This window comes from Bubalus bubalis, chromosome 3 (genome assembly GCF_019923935.1).
Source record: "Bubalus bubalis isolate 160015118507 breed Murrah chromosome 3, NDDB_SH_1, whole genome shotgun sequence".
Taxonomy (NCBI): domain Eukaryota; kingdom Metazoa; phylum Chordata; class Mammalia; order Artiodactyla; family Bovidae; genus Bubalus; species Bubalus bubalis.
Window position 1 is genome coordinate 102,221,716 of NC_059159.1, and position 18,566 is coordinate 102,240,281.

An 18,566-nucleotide genomic window follows, 5' to 3' on the forward strand; every position below is an offset into this window, starting at 1 on the left:
TACTGGGAGAAGGGAGATAGTGGAGTTCTGATGACATGCAGTTGCTTACATGGTAGTCTTGTAACACTTTGGCATGATGACACCGGAGCTCTTCATTTGGTTTGGTGCACACAGTAGCTGAGCAGTGCTGAGCCCTGAGGCAGCCTGCCTGCTTACTTCACCCTGACCAGGTGGGTCCTGCTAGAACATGGCGAACTTCACAGAGATGCCTGTAGGCGCTGTTTTTAACTCTATAGCGTGTCATGGGGCAGTGTGACCCCAACCCATGTACAGGTGCCACATCTTGCCTCTGGTCTTCTGGCTGAGTCCATCCAAGTATCAGATATAAAGATAAACCCTATGACCCACGGAGCCATGAACCTGTTAGGTAAAAGACTGCTTTGAATCCTCATCAGGGGTTTAACAGCTAAAAAGAACCCTAAGCATCTAACACATAACCATTTAATAAATCCTGTCAGTATGAGGGTGTACAGCAGCTATTTCCCATTTTACAGATGAGGTAGAGGATCTGCCCAATGCCATGTGGCTACAGACTCAGCTATTTAATAAGATGCAAACACAGTCTCATTCCTAAGCCTGTTACTTCCACAGTGCTCTACTGAAACTCAAGAAGCCAAAAGCTTTCCTCACAAATGATTGAATTCATCTTTTTTTTTATATAGTCTTTCAAAAAAACACTTTAAAACCACAACCACACCAAATTGTAAAAGATCAACCTACTTCACATCAAAACAGGTTAACACAGAGAATTAACCAATAACTGAGGGTGTGAAGAAGGCACCCAGGGGTGTATGAGAACCTGTAGTTGGGGATGCCCCATAGGCTGGGGGAGTCCCTCTGGAGATGCTGAGGCTCTAACGTTACAGAGGTGGCTCAGTGAGGGGGGAGGACTTACATGGTTTTACTTTCTAGGCCTCTTATGACAGTGTCACCAAACCACACATGTTAAAATACAGCCATGTGGCAAATTTCTGAAAGGCTCCTTATAATTTTGCCTTTTAAACTGTTTGGTTGGCCAAACAATTGGCCATTTAACATATGACTGGCAATAATTCCTTGCAATTACTGTGAGTGCCTGGAAATATATGTGAAGAAACAAACTCATTTATATTGTTTTCAACATTTTAAATTTGGAAATGTTTCATTTTGTGGATATTTATTTTTGCTCTTTTTCTTTGCCTAACTTGAAGGCAGTATTTTTTTTTTTTTTTTTTTTGGTAAGCCTTCCCACTGGTTCTTCAAAGCTTACAGATATTAGACACAATGCCTTTAATTGCCTAACAGGTAAAACAGCAGAGAGGTGGAAACAGAGCATTGACAGAGAGAGGAGAATTTGAGAAGTATGGGGAGCCAAGTGTACTCAGCATTTAAAACAACCTCAGGTCAGTTGTCATGACCTGAAATTGGATCCCTCCGAGCAACAAGCCAGGCACCATTTCAAAATATATGGTCCCACCAATATCTTCCCTTAAAGACTAAAGTGATATCTTCAGGAGTCCTACCATCCAAGATGCACCAGGAATAGGCACCTGCCTCGAACATTCCTCTTCCTTTGGGGCAGCATCCACTCCCAAGAGGAGACCAGTTATCCAAATGGCCCCCAGTGAGTTCAACAGCAGGTCCACCACCCTCAGGACCATGTGGTGACAGGGTATTCACAGAGTAGACACATGAAGCTGCCAAATGTGTCCTTGTTGGGCTACTTCATTTAAGTCAGTCTCTGATTTCTAGAAATTCACCTACCTTCATCAGTTTGAATACATGATTTCACAAATCACAGTAGAAATTATTAGCAAACTAATCAACCTGAAATTTTTAGATGTAAAGCTCTTTAAGAGGGTTCGGAATGGGGGGAAAAACACAGGAATAAAGAGTGTAAAACATCTTGACGTTATGAGGATGGGAGTGGCATGGAGGAGGCAATGAAGGTCATCTTTCTGGTTTTGGGGGCACCCAAACCAGGAAACTCTGATGGAGTGCAAATTACTTCTCCCCTACTCTGGAGTCAGGTGAGGAAGAGCAGAGGTCCAGGCTGGGTACAAGGCCTCATATATCCACCCTGATTTCCCAAAAGCAATCCAAGTGTGCAGAAGTGAAATACTTATGCCATAACAGCTGGTCAGTAGCTGAAATGGGGCAGAAAGCAAGCTGGGCCTCTTACCTCCCAAGATCAGCATCCCCACCCCTGTAGACTTAACACAAGGGTATTAGCAGAGCAGGATCCACATCTAGAACCACCAGTATCAGAAGAACCAGGAAGATAGGAAGTGGCCCATGTGCCAAAAGCTCTGCCCCAGTCCATCTACAGATGCTGACCAAAGGCCAGTGCCTCAGGCATGGAGTCAGGCTATCTAACTATTAAGGGCCAAATGAAAGACATGGATTAGAGGAGCCCTGGATCTAGGCTGCTCCTGACAAATATGACAGCCCTATTTGCTTGAGTAAAGGAGTGACATGGCTTGGCCTCCCACTCAAATGGCTTCCTAGACCTAGTCAACTAGAGTACAGAAAAACTGCACTTGCCTACTTGACATTCCTCATAACTACTGGTCACTTCTAAAGAACAGGCCAGGGTGGTCTAAACGTGGAAACTCTGATCAAGTGCAAGTTACTTCTCCACTCTGTAGTCAGATGAGGAACAGCAGAGGTCCAGGCTGAGTGCAAGGCCTGTGATGCTGCTTTTTTATCCATCACAGACTGTTATAATCACCTACCAGCACATTCACGTCTCCAAAAAAGCACCAACAGGTAAAGTGAATGAGGCCCTACATTCTAATCCACCCACCATAACCAATACCCTGGAAAAATCCACTTCTGCACCCTGCTTTGGTCCCCTCACCTCACCAGTTGAATCCCACCCTTGCCTCAGGCACGGCCAAAGTTAAAGTAATCCCTTAGTTCCCTGGTGTTTCCTTTTCTCCATCTACCTATGATTTTGTCCACTTCCTTAGGCCTCCTCTACTCCAATCGTCTACTTTCTTCCCTGCCTTTTCACACCCTTATCTCTTCCACTTGGCCACCTCGAAACTAAGTGTCAGCACTGGCCTTACCCAGGAGCCTCCCAACACAGAAGACCCAGTGGGATGGCGACCTCACCATTTTTCACTGTAGAGTGACAATGAGAGGACAGGCACCACAGTGCAACCTAAGCTTGGGGGCTTTTTGCTTGGGTCTGTAATCAACGATGTCCTTCACCACTTTTTATCAGAAAAGATAAACAAACAAACCACAAGGTTCGGCTGCCCTCTGAGGGCAATCTGGATTTCAGCAGTGCCTCCTGCTCTTTCCCCATCTGCACATCATGTTGCAACACCCTAGCTTCCCCCCCATCTGTCTTGTTGAATATGGTAAATAATCATGATGGAAGGAGGCTGGCTGGTGTTCACCCAGAATGTAACAGAGAAGGATGGTAGAAGACAGAAGCAGGGCTTGGAACATGATAGGAAGGCAAGGCCATGATTCTGTCACGATCCCTAAAACATGTATATGCCTTAAAAAAAAAAAAAATTACTAGTCTTATCGAATTCAGACTGGTCTGTTTCTGTCAACAGAGGGAAGTAAAGGGTCAAGATAGAAAGCTAAGCTCAAAGTGCTGGAATCTCCCATCAAACTATACTAGGGGTAGCTGCACCAACCAGGAGCTAAGCTAAGAACAAGGCAGAGACTGCAGGAGTGGAATGTCACTAAGAAGTACCAGTAACCTCTGCCCAAGGAGAGCTGTTGCTTCTCTCCGGCACCTGAGAAGGAGCTGGCAGCAGGCTGCTTAAATAAATATTAATATTTAATGTGTCTTCCTATTGCCTACAGCATCACTACTACCACTCCAGAAGCAGCTGTACCAGTCAGAGGGCTGGAGACCACCAGACACTTTTGTGTTGACAGCAGATGGAGGCTCGCATCCCTTATACTAGCTGTAATGATCTGCCTGGTGTCTACATGTCACCCTAAACTGACCAACAGGACCCATTTCCCAATCTTGTCCCAAGGGACAGACAGTTCCTACTGGACACAGCCAAATCCATTTGGTTTCTTAGTTCTATATCTGAGCATGGGTGGATCTGGGTTCGAACATCAGCAGCATTAAATAAAATTACTTTGCCAAAAAAGGTCCGTCTAGTCAAAGCTATGGTTTTTCCAGTAGTCATGTATGGATGTGAGAGTTGGACTATAATGAAAGCTGAGCACCAAAGAATTGATGCTTTTGAACTTCGGTGCTGGAGAAGACTCTTGAGAGTCCTTTGGATTGCAAGGAGATCCAACCAGTCCATCCGAAAGGAAATCAGTACTGAATATTCATTGAAAGGACTGATGCTGAAGCTGAAACTCCAATACTTTGGCCAACTGATGTGAAGAACTAACTCACTGGGAAAGACTCTTACGCTGGGAAAGATTGAAGGCAGGAGGAGAAGGAGATAACAGAGGATGAGATGGTTGGATGGCACCACTGACTCGATGGACATGAATTTGAGCAAGCATCAGGAAGGAGCATGACAGGGAAGCCTGGCATGCTGCAGTCCATGGGTTGCAAAGAGTCAGACACGACTGAGCGACTGAACTGATGTGTGGTAGGCAAAATTTTCAGATGTCTAAGAGTCCTGGCCCCGGCTATTCAAACACTAACCTAGGTACTGCTGTGACCAGATGACCTTAAGATACGTTATCACAACAAGTCAGATTCAAAGCATAAGAAGGATTCAATGCATCATAGCTGGCTTGAAGATGGAGGGAGCCAAGTTACAAGGAATGCAGGCAGCCTCTACTTATAAGCTGAGAGTTGCCTGCAGCTGACAGCCAGCCAGAAACAGGAATTCCAGTCCAACAATTCTGCCAACAATCCAAATATGGTTGGAAATGTATTTCTGCCCGGAGCCCAGCACCTTGACATTAGCCTTGTGAAGCCATAACCAGAGAATCCAAGCACAGACCAGGACCTCTGACCTACAGAATTGTGGATGATAAATGGTACTACTTTAAGCTCCAAAGTTTGTGGTAACTGGTTATGCAGCAACAGAAATCTAATACAGCATGTAGAGCTCTCAGTAAGTTGACAACCATAGTTCACAATGGCCTGACCTGTCGGTGTTAGCTCCCCACTCCACATCCTCCCACACCCCCAGACACAAGAGCACAAACTTCCTCGGGACCCCTTTTACTGGAAAAAGAAAAGGGTACTGAGAGACCTGGGGAGGTAAAGACCATGCCTTACTTCAAAAGTCCACCCTAGGTAGAAAATATCATTTGGAATCCTAATAGAAAAATCAGATATTTCCCCTACCACCGATAACTCTGAACCCCCTATACACACCACTTGTAGCCTCTACTAGCAGCAGGTACAATCGCCACAAGTCCTGAGTGTTCCTGCACATTCCCGCTGGGGAGGCTTTTATCCTGGCCCTGTCTTATCACGTGTTCACAGCAAGCAATCTTGAGGGGTGAAGTGATGTCCCTATCTGGAACAAAGAGCACGCTTGTAAGAGGTGGAGTTCCCACATGTGCATGTTCCTTGCCTGTGATGCAAACCATTGGTGTGCATGGCATACCTGCAGACCCTCCACATCTTGTAGGACTTGGAGAAAGAAACCAGTGAAGCTCATGTTGCTTCCTGTGCTTTGAGTAAAAAGCTTTTTGTCTATGACATGAGATTTTCATGTTTTCTGCTAGCATCCGTGAAACAGTAATAATCTAACTTACTAGCTTGCAAGTAGCATAAAACTCTAGACTCTGATACTTAGATCTTGAAATCAGGAGAGCTAATATCTCTATATTATCAAATTTCAAAAGGAACAAAATATCCTTTTTGAATTTCTCTTGTGGGGATAATCAAATCTACATCACTGGGCTGTTGGGAGAATTAAATGAGAACATGCATAGCACACCCGAGATATGGAAAATATTCAATAACTTTAGTTGGATCCTTGCAGTCCCTAGGCATTCATTCCCCCCAAATCCACATACAATGAACCAGATGGGGAGCAGTGTACCTCCAAGATAGTAGTCCATTCATAAGACAAGGGATAACATAGTCTAACACACCAATTTCTGACATTTGTATTACATGACTTCCAACTCATAGTATCTCATTTAATCCCTACACAGAAATCAAGATTCAGGGGGGTCAGTCCTTGCAGAAGGAACTGTAACAAACTCCAAAGGTCTAGAAAATAGCCATACAGCAGAAGCCCGAGGATGTGGGCTCAGGAAGCAGTGCTAAAATGCAGCTGTGATGCCGCAGCAGTACAACTGTGTCCCGAAGGCACACTCTTCATCCAGGTAAGCCGAGGGAGCTCCCGTTGTGACTGGGCCTCCTGAGGAATGTCTGCCCCAGAGAAATGGCTGAAAACCACAGGTTGAGAGACATTTTTTGTTCAGATATCCTGATTGTTTTCAAACGGGAAGTTGGAAAGTCCTGGATGAATCTGGTCCCTTTGGTTCCTTGGCAGCTTCTGCGTTGTCTAGAAGCCTTTGGGCCTTTCATCTTCTGACAATGTCACTTGAGGGTCTTGCTAAGGTTGGAGAAGCCAATGCCAACACAAGTCATCAGCACTTTATCCCCTCCCTTGAGTTCTTCACCACATGGTTTGGTTTCGATTTTAAACATAATCTGGAAAAAGCTCTTCAAATGCCGCAAAAATTCTATCCTAGAAAATAAAAATTAAAATTAAAAAAAAGGGAGGGGGTAAAAAAAGGAGGGAGAAATGAAAGAGGAATTCGATTTTACAAAAATTTTCCTCCTCTGCCAACCTAGAACTGAATTTCCTGGATCAGGAGGAAAGACTGAAATTAGGAAATTCTCATCGAAGCCGATTAAATAGCATTTATTTACAGCCTGCTAGATTCCAAAGATGATTTTAGACAGCTTGCAGAGATGCACACTAGACAAACTCAGTAAATAAATGAAAAGTATGGAGGTTAGTCCTACAGGCACATTAGGTTGGACATGAATATGGAATTAATCTTCAAGTGGTTCATACAGAGAAACACATGCTTTGATGATTCACAGTATCATGAAGCTAAAACCAAGCAGAGTGACTGCTGCTGATGCTGAAAGAGAGAAGCTGCCCTCTCCACTGTTTGATCTCAACAGGCTCTTCATTCTTTCAACAAATATTTATAGAGTGCCTACTATGTGCCAGGCACTGTCCTTGGTGCTGGAGACATTGCCGTCAACCAAAACTCCCTTTTCTCATGAAGCTTTCAGGCTAGTAGAGCAGACAACATAAATATCCTTGAAATATATATATATATATATATATATATATATATATATATTCTTTCTCCATAATCAGAAATTTAAGTAAACAAGGCAGATGAGAAGGAAATGTAGGTACAAAATATTTGTGTGTATATGGCAGAAAAGTGAAAATGTTAGTCTCTCAATCATGTCCAACTCTTTGCAACTTCATGGCCTGCAGCCCGCCAGGCTCCTCTGTCCATGGAATTCTCTCGGCAAGAATACTGGACTGGGTAGCTATTCCCTTCTCCAGGGGGACTTTCCCAACCCAGGGATCAAACCCGAGTCTCACCCATTGTGGGCAGATTCTTTACCCTCTGAGCCACCAAGGAAGCCCTATATATGGCAGAAGGCAATAAATAAGGTGACCAGGGAAGGGCTCACAGTAAACATGGAGTTCCAAGGAGCTCTCTCTTGTCATCTCCCTTAAGACAGAGTGATGGCTTCACCCCAAGAATACTGTGGGAGCAACAATTCTGTAGAAGGACCATGGTTCAGGTATGCAGTCTTCTACTAGTCTGGCCTAGCAGATCCGGCATCACTCCAGCAGACTGATCATAGGACTGACCATAGTTCACTAAACAAGCAGCTCCTTGAAGGTTTCAATCAACTGGCAATTGGTGAAGAGAAAATGTCCATGTTGGAGAGCCCAGAAATACAGGCCACATGTCCCCCTCCACCATTTACCAGGCCTTGTCTCCCCAGGTAATTCCTCATCCCTGGTGACTCTTACCAGCCCAATTTGGGAAACACTGGTTTAGTTAAGGAACACACAATCTGCACGTCTTTCATGAAGTACTTCAGCAACCTTGCGTTGTGCTGCCTCCTAATCAAACTGTCCAAACGCTCGCCACCCAGAACGTACATGGAATCACCCCAGGAGCTTTCAAAATACTGATCCTGATGTGTAGGACCAATGGAACAGAACTGAGAGTCAAGAAATGAGCCCACACATTTATGGTCAACTAATTTTCTAAAAGGTGCCTAGGTAATTCAATGAGGAAAGAATAATCTCAACAAATGGTGTTGTAACAACTTCACACACAGAAAAATGAAGCTAGGCCCTTTTCTCATATCACACACAAAAATTCACTCAAAACAGATCAAAGACCTGCATGCAAGAGCTAGAGCTATGAAACTCACAGAATAAAACATAGGTGAATATCTTTATAATCTTGGGTTAAGCAATGATTTCTTAGATACAGAATCAAAAGCAGAGTGATAAAAGAAAAAATAGATATATACTGAACTTCATCAACATTAAAATCTTGTTTGGACATTATTAAGAAAGTAGAAAGACAATGTCCAGAAAGGGAGAAAATATTTGCAAATCATTTACTTCATAAGGGTCTGGTGTCTAGAACATATAAAGAACTCTTACAACTCAATAATAAAAAACCAAATAACCTAATTTTAAAATGAGCAAAGGATCTGAATAAAAATTTCTCTAAAGAAGATATGCATACCGCATTAAGTATGTGAAACTCAACATCATTAGTTATTACAGAAACACAAATAAAAATCACTAAGACATACCACTTCACAAACCAACAGAAAGGCTGAAAAAAATAAGGTAATAACAAAAGTATGGATGAGGATATGAAGAAACTGAACCCTCAAACACTGCTAGTAGATATGTAAAATGGTACCACCACTGTGGAAAAGTCTGGCAGTTTCTCAAAATGTGAAACAAGGAGTCAGTTACCATATGATCCTGCAGTTCCACTCAGGTATATACACAAGAAAAATGAAAACATATCCAGACAAAAACTTGTATACAGCATTAATTCATAACAGTCAAAAAGTACAAACAACCTAAATGCCTATCAACTGATGAATACACAAATTGTGGTTTATGGAATATTGCTATGCTATGTAAGTCATTTTAGTCGTGTCCGACTCTGCAACCCCATAGACGGCAGCCCACCAGGCTCCCCCAATCCCTGGGATTCTCCAGGCAAGAATACTGGAGTGGGTTGCCATTTCCTTCTCCAATGCATGAAAGTGAAAAGTGAAAATGAAGTCGCGCAGTCGTGTCCGACTCCTAGCGACCCCATGGACTGCAGCCTACCAGGCTCCTCTGTCCATGGGATTTTCCAGGCAAGAGTACTGGAGTGGGGTGCCATTGCCTCCTCCTTACTCAGCCATAAAAAGGAATGAAGTATTGGTATATGTGATAATATGGATGAACCTTGAAAACATTTTGTTCAGTGAAACAAGCCAGTCACAAAGAATCACATATTGTTTATGTCTATATGAACTGGACAGAACAAGCAAATCTATTACAGCAGCAGAAAGCAGATTAGGAGTTGCCTGGGGCTGCAGAGGTGGGATGAGAGGAATTGGGAATAACTGTAAATAGGCAAGAGTTTCTTTCTGGGGTAGTGAAAATGTTCTAAAATTAGACTGTAGTTACATTTATATGTCTCTGTGAATAAACTAAAACCCCACTAAATTGTACATTTTAAATAAGCTGTGTGGTATGCGAATTATATCTCAATAAAGCTGGTTATAGGACTAGAAAAGGTCAATTTTCATTCCAATCCCAAAGAAAGGCAGTGCCAAAGAATGCTGAAACTACTGCACACTTGCACTCATCTCACATGCTAGTAAAGTAATGCTCAAAATTTTTCAAGCCAGGCTTCAGCAATACGTGAACCATAAACCAAGATGTTCAAGCTGGTTTTAGAAAAGGCCAAATCATCAACATCTACTGGATCATCAAAAAAGCTATAGAGTTCCAAAAAAACATCTATTTCTGCTTTATTGACTATGCCAAAGCCTTTGACTGTGTGGATCACAATAAACTGTGGAAAATTCTGAAAGAGAAGGGCATACCAGACCACCTGACCTGCCTCTTGAGAAACCTGTATGCAGGTGAGGAAGCAACAGTTAGAACTGGACATGGAACAACAGACTGGGTCCAAATATGAAAAGGAGTACATCAAGGCTGTATATTGTCACCCTGTTTCTTTAACTTATATGCAGAGTACATCATGAGAAATGCCGGGCTGGAAGAAGCACAAGCTGGAATCAAGATTGCCGGGAGAAATATCAATAACCTCAGATGTGCAGATGACACCATCCTTATGGCAGAAAGTGAAGAGGAACTAAAAAGCCTCTTGATGAAAGTGAAAGAGGAGAGTGAAAAAGTTGGCTTAAAGCTCAACATTCAGAAAACTAAGATCATGGCATCCAGTCCCATCATTTCATGGCAAATAGATGGGGAAACAGTGGAAACAGTGGCTGACTATTTTTCTGGGCTCCAAAATCACTGCAGATGGTGCCTGCAGCCATAAAATTAAAAGACACTTACTCCTTGGAAGGAAAGTTATGACCAACCTAGACAGCATATTAAAAAGCAGAGACATTACTTTGTCAACAAAGGTCCATCTATTCAAGGCTATGGTTTTTCCAGTGGTCATGCATGGATGTGAGAGTTGGACTATAAAGAAAGCTGAGCACCAAAGAATTGATGCTTTTGAACTGTGGTGTTGGAGAAGACTCTTGAGAGTCCCATGGATGGTAAGATCCTACCAGTCCATCCTAAAGGAGATCAGTCCTGGGTGTTCACTGGAAGGACTGATGCTGAAGCTGAAACTCCAATACTTTGGCCACCTGATGCGAAGAGCTGACTCTGGAAAAGACCCTGATGCTGGGAAAGATCGAGGGCAGGAGGAGATGGGGACGACAGAGGACAAGATGGTTGGATGGCATCGTCGACTCAATGGACATGGGTTTGGGTGGATTCTGGGAGTTGGTGATGAACAGGGAGGCCTGGCGTGCTGCGGTTCATGGGGTCGCAGAGTCGGACACAACTGAGCGACTAAACTGAACTGAACTGAAAGCTGGTTAAAATTCTGTTAAGTTAAGAAAAAAAAAAGAACTGATCCTTGGCTCTCATCCTCACACGGTATTCCAAGCTAAATCTAAAGTCTATTGTATTTTCCACCATCTCCTACCCCTCTGTCCTCATTAATCTAGACAAAAGAGGGAAAGGCAAAAAGGGGAAAAGAAAGCCTGAACAATTGCATATCCTCTGCTTGAGACGGGGTTACGAGATCGAACAGTAACCACCCTGGAGAGCAGGGTGATGAGTGCACACTCATAGTATAACTCCTCACTCCTTTGCTCTCTCTTCCACCTTGAATCGTGCTATTTCATTTCCATCTTTAAAGTAACATCCTGTTTGCTGCCTAATCTACAAGGCCTTCTCTAGCCTATGACCCCTCCAGGTTTCCACAGCATTCTTGGCTCTGCTTATGGAGTCGCATGAAATGTTCATGTATAGCTGTCTCACAATTGCCCCTTGCCCCCTCTTGGCAAATTATATAAGCATCTCCATGGCAATGACCTTAACCCATTTTACCTGCCAGGCACTATATAAGGCACTCAGGAATGGGGTAACCAACAGAAACCGGGAGTTAGGGTTCAGGAATACTTTTGAGAAATGACTTCAACATTCTGAGCAATTAAGGGGAGTCTATTCTTCCCCTGCTGGCTTTCCCATTTTACTAACCAATTGAAATTTTCAGATTTTTGTTCTCTGTCCCAGCCTTACAACCTCCTCAACCCTGCCCTAGGAAAAAAAGAAAACAAACACATCAAAGCCACAGATAAATAGTCCACATCTGTGGGCAAAGCTTCCAGCTGGCAGTAATGAAGAAAAAGCCAGCCATCTCACCCACCCGTCTGCATTCTAAGCAGCAAACAGCCTGTTCTCTTTTGCTGCTGCCTCAGTTCGAACACAGGCCCGAAAGCCTCCCCAGGCTACTTCATTCTTCCACCTGAATTGCTCAACTGTGCTAGAAAAACCAGACACCCTCCTCATCTGGCAGAATTCCTAAGAGGCCACAGCCTGCTTCTGATCTCTTGGAGAAGGAGGGCAGAAACACAGGCTTGAGTGTGCAGGCCTGCATAGTTGCATGGGGTATTTGTAGCCTTTGGAAGTGTTAGAAAAAGCAAAGTCAGTTCCACTTCTTACATAATGTTCTGCCAACCCTCCAGCCAGTCTGAAGAAGACTGTGTAAGGGCTGGATTAAAGTATGTCTTATGATCCCCTTCCCCTCCAGCCTCATTATCCCTAAGTCTCTTGCTGCTTGGCATAGCAAAAAGCAAATATAGCTTTTTTTTGCTATGAGAAATAACCTCAGACGATATGGAATCCTAACAATCTCCTTAAGAAAATCAAACAGAATAAATTCACCCACCTCTACATGCAGTTGAACAAAGTCACGTTCAGGACCTGTCCACATCCTCCTCCACAGCCCCACACGGCCATAGCCACATGTTGGCCCTTAAGGCACCACTCCCCTTTCTTCTCTTCCAAACACCATACAATAGACCCACACCTCCTAAATATACACCCCAGCTACAGAGCCAGGCAGAAGAGGCACCTAGGGGATACGGAGGACAGCCCTGCTCCTCTACAGATAACCCCCACATGGTGTGACTGGCAGCTTCTCAGATTAACCATCTCAGGCAACTGGGCCTATGCAAATCCTGTGCAGAGAATTTAAATCCTGACTCAGAGAAGTATCCAGAGTGAGCTTCCCCCACCCCAGAACAAAGTGATTTATATATATATATATATATATAAACAACCGACTTTTTGTGAATGCCTCCAGTCCATCTGACAATCAGGTTTCAGAGACTCCTAGAGCACAGAGGTAATTTTTCCTGGGTATTTTCCAAGAGCAGGTTGTTCCCACCACCACTACTGGTCAACAGGTGAAGGCCACTGGGCTCACTGTCATCTGCCCATTTGATCCCAATTGCCTGGAACTTGCCAGGTTGCCTGGCACTGCCCCTTAAAATACAGCCCCTCTTAGCAGGTCCCCCTCTAGAGCCTGCTAGAGCATGGCAGTGAGAGGAGTCACAGTGAGCTCCCTCTGGCAGCTCCACAGACCAAACCATGCCAGAGGGTCCTGCCTCCTGCTCCATCAAGCCACTTAGACACTGGAATCACCTACCTTTGGGGTCTAAGGAGTTGATCTGCAAGCTGAGGGGATGGAAGATCTGGGGGTGGGAAGAGAATCTGCTCAATGGGGCTCCTTGAAGTCACTACACGGCAGCTTTTAGATGTATTGGTGGTACTTCTTCTGCCAAAGAGCAACTTTCCCAAAGCCCCACTGACCTCTGCTCCAGGAATGAAGTTATTAAACTCCATTATAAGGCAACAGGAAACAAGAGAGCCAGGCAGGCTGCACTCTCATGAGACGGGGGCCCCAGGCCAAGTTCAGCCAAGAACTAACTATGAGCAGGTGACTGACCTCTTTTTCATATGAAAAGTAAGGATATCACTTGTTTTTACCATATTCCAAATGTGTTCTGTGGCTCAAAGAGCATAGTAAGCTGGCAGGGCTTTGCAGCATTTAAACCACTCCCCAGATGTAAATACAGCAGCATGTGTTGTGCTGGCTCCTAGAGAGCAGCTAGGCAACAAACCCAAAGAGCAGCAGGCTCAACCAGCAGCTCCCAGTACTCCTGTGCATCACTCGCCTTGATCCTCACATCGCTGTGCTACATGCTGGGTGAGCCAACGACCCCCATCAGTCAGCGTCTGACAAGGACACTGGGCTCTCACTCCCCAGCACTTCAAAAATAGTATAAAGATGTCAATTATTAAAACTGGAATAAAACAAAGTGACATGGTTTACTTTAGACTTCCAAAGAAAGACAGAAGGAAATTATTTTATGACAATTTGAAACAAGGACTCTGAGAAGATACAGCATGGCACCCTTGCTCAGGCAGGGAGGTACCTGGAGTTCAATAACATGTATGAATCCCAGCTCTACTGAAAAGCACAGTGGGTCAGGGACAGGACGTCAGAGTTCAAAAACCTCAGTTGCTGACTGTGTGAGTGACCCTGGGCATGTGACTCGACCTCTCTGTGTCTCAATCCCCTCACTTGTAAAATAGAGTGTGCAACAGTACCTGTCTTTATCTAAACCCTTGTGGGATTATCATGAAACCTGAATGAGTTCATATTTGTAAAGCACTTAAAACAACACCTGGTCAACAGTGAACACTGTAAATGTTGTTAAATAAACTTACAGAATTCTTGGGAACAGTAAGTAAAATATGTGTAATCTGTTTATTAATGAGACTGAAGGAAGCTAAGTCATAAATTTTAAAAAATTAGTGGATGCAGATCTAGAGATAGACAATTTACAGCTGACTTCAGGCCTGAGATCACCCAGAGCAACTCCTCCTTATGTTCAAAATAACCTAAACAGGAGACTGGAGTTCCCTGTGCTTCGAGCACTGATGGAGCTTCACCAGGCATGCTGTTTGGAGGGCTAAGTGCCCAATCTCCTCTAAAAGCCTCACTCCACCTCCACAAGCCCATGACTTTAGGACCAATGACTTTCTCTATGGATGAAACTGAGGCTCAGAGATGCCAAGGACCTTGTCCATGGTCTCCCAGTGCTGCAAGGTATACCCAGAACTGAAATCCAAATAGGCTGGGCTCCAATACCAGTGCACTGGAAGAACACAGAGAGCTGTGGTCACTGCAGTTTCTGATCATAAAAGGTTTCTGCAAACGCTAATTAAGACGTTCATTGATATGTAACCATAATTTTAAATGAAGTGCAAACTGTCCCTAAACTGTAAAACTAAGCTTTTTGAAGGGAACGTAGAATCATCATTACCAATTGTAAATCACCCAGAACTCCACAAACTGAAAAGAAATAAGATTCTCCACATTACCACCATGTCATCCAATACTATTTCATTCTACTGGGGGGAAAAAAAAATCTCTGGCTTTCCCAGAGAATTTCACACATATTGACTTACTTTCTCAAGTAACACAGAAAATCATTACCAGTCACATCCTGCAATAAGAGAGAAGATGAAAGGAGAAAAACAAGGGACCCTTATTTTCCAGAAAGGGTTTTAGAAAGCAACACTGCTGGAAAAAAACTATCTTGCCTGATCCCAGTGCTCTGTAAATACATTTTTAAAGTTATTTATACAAATCAAAATGTGCAAACTGCCAGAAGAAATACATTTCTTTAAACCAAGGAGGATCTTGCTTCTGGTTTTCTTTAGAAATCTGAGGTTACAGAAAGCAGATTTTTATTATTTTAACCGCACATAAAAATAAGTGTGATAGTTTGGTCTCCCAAGTTCCTGAATCCAACTGGGATAAGCTGTCCCCTCACCGCCATCTACCTGACAGTGGATTCTGTCCTTTTCACCATTAACGTAATGTATGTAATGCCTGTATGTAAACAGGTGATGATAACTTTGTCTGCCCTGCAGCTCATGTATTTCTTCCCACCTTTGCCCTGCATCACTTTGGGCTTCTGGAGCTTTCCATGATGATTAAGGGTCCCAAATAGAAACAGTTTTCAAAAAGACACCCCCTCCCACCACCACCTCATGCTAGTTTACTGAAAAATGAGAGGCTGCCCTTTCCAAGCCCCTGTCCACCCCTCTTGCAGGAAGCCCTGGGAGGTGGGTAACCCAGAGGAACATGTCCTGCGAGCTCCAGACCCAAGGCTCAAAACACAAAATTTTGCAATTTGTCCCACTTCTGTAAAGCTCCATTCAGAGCAGACTACTTTGTTTTCCAAGAGATGTGTAATTTTAGGCAAGGTTTCTGGAAGACAAGACACTGCAATTAATGTTTAGTGAGGGAGTGTGTCAAGGACACAGGAACTTTAAAAAATGTCCAGTCACATCTTCACCATCTCCACAGAGTTTGCTGACTTAAAAAAACTATACAAGGCTCTGTAGCAAACTGAAGAAAACAAAACTCTAAAAGAGAGAGAAAAAAAAAATGTCAAGGAAAAATAAAAATATACATTCCATTTTTCACATAATGTTCTGCCAAACCCCATGCCCCACGACCACACACATTTCTAGACACTGCCTGAGGCTGGGTGAGCGGCCAGGCCCCGAAACCAAGGCTGGGAAGGCAGCAGCGATGAGACTGGCTAAGAAGCTGGAGTGGGCTGTGGTGGTCACACAGCTGCCAGTCACTTCCAGCAAACCCTCACCGGAAAGCCGATCTCTGCACTTAGGGTGCTGTGCCAACTGTAAAGTCTCTCTCAGCAATGTTGATTCCTCATGTCAGCATGTCATTTAGGATTAGTCAATGTCAGATTTCCTGTCCTGTGAAACATTTACTTTACACAAGTTATCAGGAGATAATGTGGTCCTCATCAGTTTCCTGCTTATCTGTCTTTCCACACGGCTAACAGAATGTATTCTCTTCCATTTCCTTGTTTCAGAGAGCCTTCCACCATCAACTTACAGGAAAAAAAAAAGCCTCCAGAAGAATCCTGTGGTCTCTGCCCATAACACCATGGTCCAGTGGTGCGCCAGCCCCTCTGCAGTGCCCACCCTTTCTCAATGTGATGGCACCACCATTCTTCAGTTATCACAGTACTGTACCTTTCAGATATACAGCATCGGTACCATGATAACCGAAAAAGGACAGTTCAGTCTCATATCTACCTGAATATTCCCTTGCACCCAAGGCCCACTCCTCCCAAGCTACCCACCCATAGGTGGCTACAGAACAATCTTTAAGCACACAGACACATGTACAGAGATATCAGTGCTCAAAGGGGCTGTTCACAGCAACCTCACTTACTTTCAGTAATGCTTTTTCACTGTGCTGTTTAGATTTAAGTCTTCTGAGGATCTGCTCTTTTTGGAGAATGCCTACTTTAATAACCCAGCAGTCAACTTCTGATAACAACCCCTTGGCCTCAAAGTCACTTCTGCATTTCCCTCCTAGTCCAGTGGTGTTACTATGAACTTTGTCTTTTGGACAAAAAGGCAGTCCTTTTTCCTATGGCTAGAGAAAAGAGCAATTTTTAAAAACTAACAATAACACCCAAGCTATATATATAATAGTATACCTCCAAAATGGAAATAAGGTCTAAAGCACAGACAGAACTGTCAAATACATATCACGCAGCTTTAAGGACATGGGAGCGACAGATGGACAGGAAGAAACTGCAGGAAAGAAAAGAAGGCCGAATCCTTGAGACACCAGATGAAAACGACAACCTCCAGCTCATTTATGAATTAGTACAATCAGGTGTCCACAGGACGGTGTTCAGTATAACACTTTCATGGCTTCGTGCAACTGGAGGACAAAGTGAAGTGAAAGTCGCTCAGTCATGTCTGACTCTTTGTGACCCCATGGACTGTCCATGGAATTCTCCAGACCAGAATACCGGAGTGGGTAGCCTTTCCCTTCTCCAGGGGATCTTCCCAACCCAGGGATTGACTCCAGATCTCCCGCATTGCAGGAGGATTCTTTACCAGCTGAGCCACAAGCGAAGCCTAAGAATACTGGAGTGGGCAGCCTATCCCTTCTCCAGGGGGATCTTCCTGACCCAGGAATAGAACCAGGGTCTCCCACATTGCAGGCAGATTCTTTCCAAACTGAGCTATCAGGGAACAGAAGTGGACAATATAAGGAAGCTGAAAGAAAACAACTCACGTGTAGGGAGAGAGTGGTCCGAGCAGGACTTTGGAAACATCCTGCTGTCCAAGGGTCATGAGTAATAGAGCCAGGCTCTGGTTGGTCGAGTCCACGCATCCACCCTGTAAATAAAAACTTTAAAGATTAATATTGCACCAATCAGATAATGGAAAACCAATCAAATAGAGGGAGGAAAAAAAAAGACACAGATGCCCAGAGCAGACACACAGAAGAGCAGACTGCAAAGTTCAAGCAATAATAAAACTGAGTAAGGGTTTTTTAAAGAGTTATCCTCATATTAACAACTGTAGGGGGTTAATCAAAATAATTGTATGAGTTGAGACTATCAGAGTCAATAGACATTGAAGTTTACTGAGGTATATCTAAGGAAAAATGAAACTTTCCCTTCGTAATTAAACCCACAGCAGGACATACAAGCAAAAAGGCATAATCATTTTTGCACAGGTAATTTTAAGTGAATGACAGTTTTACTTATTAGTATCTTTCAGAGAACACCACAGCTAATCTGACATGAAAGGACCCTTCCCTTTCAAGGGTCTTACCTGAAACACTTCTTTAATTACATTCAGAAACTCCATGCCATGTCCCATTAGATTCCCCTCTTCAGTTCTTCCTGTGTGCCTTAGAACTGGAGAACCTCCCAAATCCAATCCCTCCACTCTTACTATTTATGCATGATCTTTCATTTTCCCTGTTCCTCCAAATCAAGAAGCAGAACAGAATTCTTTTCAAAAATTTCTCCTGAAGTATAACTGCTTTGGTTGCCTTTCTTTTTTCATTCTTAAATTTCTCAACCATTTTAGCCATTCTTACACTTGATGTGTGCATTCCTGCTGTTTCCATTTGTGCTTTAAACAATGTCT

At 43.6% G+C, this 18,566-nt stretch overlaps 1 protein-coding gene across 6 annotated transcripts in view; it reads right to left on the minus strand.

The window, feature by feature from the left end:
- Positions 1-5,882: 5,882 nt before the first annotated feature.
- RCL1 (RNA terminal phosphate cyclase like 1) overlaps positions 5,883-18,566 on the minus strand; it is a 60,289-nt gene continuing 47,605 nt past the window's right edge. For 2 of the 6 annotated variants that reach the window (XM_006068199.3, XM_006068200.3), the window contains exons 8-9: positions 17,701-17,804; positions 5,883-6,638 (exon numbers count right to left, since the gene is read on the minus strand). In XM_006068199.3, the coding sequence (XP_006068261.1) occupies positions 6,488-6,638; positions 17,701-17,804 (255 nt within the window). In that variant the 3' untranslated portion in view covers positions 5,883-6,487. Of the gene's footprint in view, positions 6,639-10,996; positions 15,999-16,839; positions 17,047-17,700; positions 17,805-18,566 lie in introns of those variants that run through there. The other 4 variants (XR_003107557.2, XR_006549884.1, XM_006068202.3 and 1 more) reach the window with 4 other exon arrangements.